Here is a 1,637-nt window from a genome sequence, read left to right on the forward strand (position 1 = left end):
GTAACAGTATTTATGGCCAGACTAAGTATATCTGGGAATTAAACGTGACACCGAATAGTTTGTTTAACTTATCTCCCAAAATATTTACAATCGTCTGTCCCTGCTCTCCGTCAAGAATTACGAGTTATGAGATAGCAAATGTTCCATGCTCGTTATGATCTCCCCACTCACCTCAGTCTGGCCGGCCAGCTCGAGCGACACCCCCATGAGGCGGTTGAAGGCGTCACCAAAGTGTCGGCCGGCGGCGGAGAGCCCGCCCGCCTCCGCGGCCGCGGCCACGTCGGACGACGCGCTGCTCAGCCCCACCGCCGCCGAGTTCAGCTCGGCCTGCAGCTCGCTGCACGACACAGATATTTGACAGGATTGAAGACAAAATCTTTTTACATATTTAAACTCAAGACCAACCGGTCTACCAACGCCAAGTCCAGGCTACTGGACCGATCGGACAGAAATTTGACATGCAGATAGCCTTTAAAATGTAGGCATCCTAGGTAATATATAATAGCTAAGCAATATGAGCGTTTACAAATCGAAGTCACAGTTTCAATGTCTAAAAATGTTTTATACTATATTGAGATAAAATAAGGAGGCGGGATTTAAGAAAGCCTGTATAAAGGAGGGGGGGGGGGGATAATTTCTCAAAATTTTTCTCGATCAGCCAGTCAGTAAGTCGCGGCACCTCACCCGTAAGGCCTGTCGGAGCGCGGCAGGTCGCCGGCGTCGAGGATGTGCAGCGTGTGCGCCACGTCGTCCAGCGCGCCGTCCAGCTCCGTGTGCGACGGGACCGCCTCCAGCGTCTGCTCCACGCTCTGCGTCACCAGTCAACCAGATCGTTACACTTCACATACACACACACGCTACACAATGTTACATGTTACACGGGTTAACAACATGTTTTTTTTATGATTGTAATTTATGTATTTAGCCAAATGTTTAAAAGTTCCTAATCTATATAGGACAGTATTTAATAATAATGATGTAACTTAAAAAAAATAAATACAACTACTAGAACTAGTACATTTTACAATTAAACTATTGAAGTGAAAAACGGTGATTTGAAATCGAAAAAAAGACGGGAGGGGAAGGCATATCATACCTGCGATACACTCTTGGCCATGCTGACGATGTTCGCGTAGTCGACTTCTTCGGAGGTCACCAGATAGCGTTTCACGCTCTCCACCAGAGTGAGCGACGAGGTGACCACTTGCCGGCCCGATGATATTATTCTGTTGGGGTGAGAGATGGACAACGTTAGACAATTGTTATGTAAATGTAGTTAAGAAAATTTAAAAAAAAAGACGATGGAAACAAAGAGCCAACTAGTTTGTTTCACTTGCAATCAATTGTTGTCCCAATTACGATAAGTGTCTAAAGTTTGAGTTCCTATCACTTTTGAATTAACTCAGTCCATTAAAGGTGAGTAAAAATTGAGCATTTTGTTTTATATTCTATCTGTTAGTCATAATAATTTCGGATGAAATATCCATTTGTTACTATGAGAAACTTATTAGTATTGTTAGTACTCAAGAGTGAAAAAAAAAAGAGCTAAAATTGAATTCGTGTAAAAATATACGTTTGATAATCTGTATATGTTTGGAATGTGTGTGTTTGGTTGCGTGTGTAGAGGTAGGGGCGCG

At 43.4% G+C, this 1,637-nt stretch overlaps 1 protein-coding gene across 1 annotated transcript in view; it reads right to left on the reverse strand.

The window, feature by feature from the left end:
* LOC119839378 (talin-2-like) overlaps positions 1 to 1,637 on the reverse strand; it is a 4,644-nt gene that overhangs the window by 319 nt on the left and 2,688 nt on the right. Inside the window, exons 8-10 of the mRNA XM_038365647.1 lie at positions 1,097 to 1,226; positions 685 to 809; positions 172 to 337 (exon numbers count right to left, since the gene is read on the reverse strand). Coding sequence (XP_038221575.1) covers positions 172 to 337; positions 685 to 809; positions 1,097 to 1,226 — 421 coding nt within the window. The remainder of the gene's footprint in view (positions 1 to 171; positions 338 to 684; positions 810 to 1,096; positions 1,227 to 1,637) is intronic.

This window comes from Zerene cesonia, unplaced genomic scaffold (assembly GCF_012273895.1).
Source record: "Zerene cesonia ecotype Mississippi unplaced genomic scaffold, Zerene_cesonia_1.1 Zces_u014, whole genome shotgun sequence".
In the NCBI taxonomy this organism is placed as follows: domain Eukaryota; kingdom Metazoa; phylum Arthropoda; class Insecta; order Lepidoptera; family Pieridae; genus Zerene; species Zerene cesonia.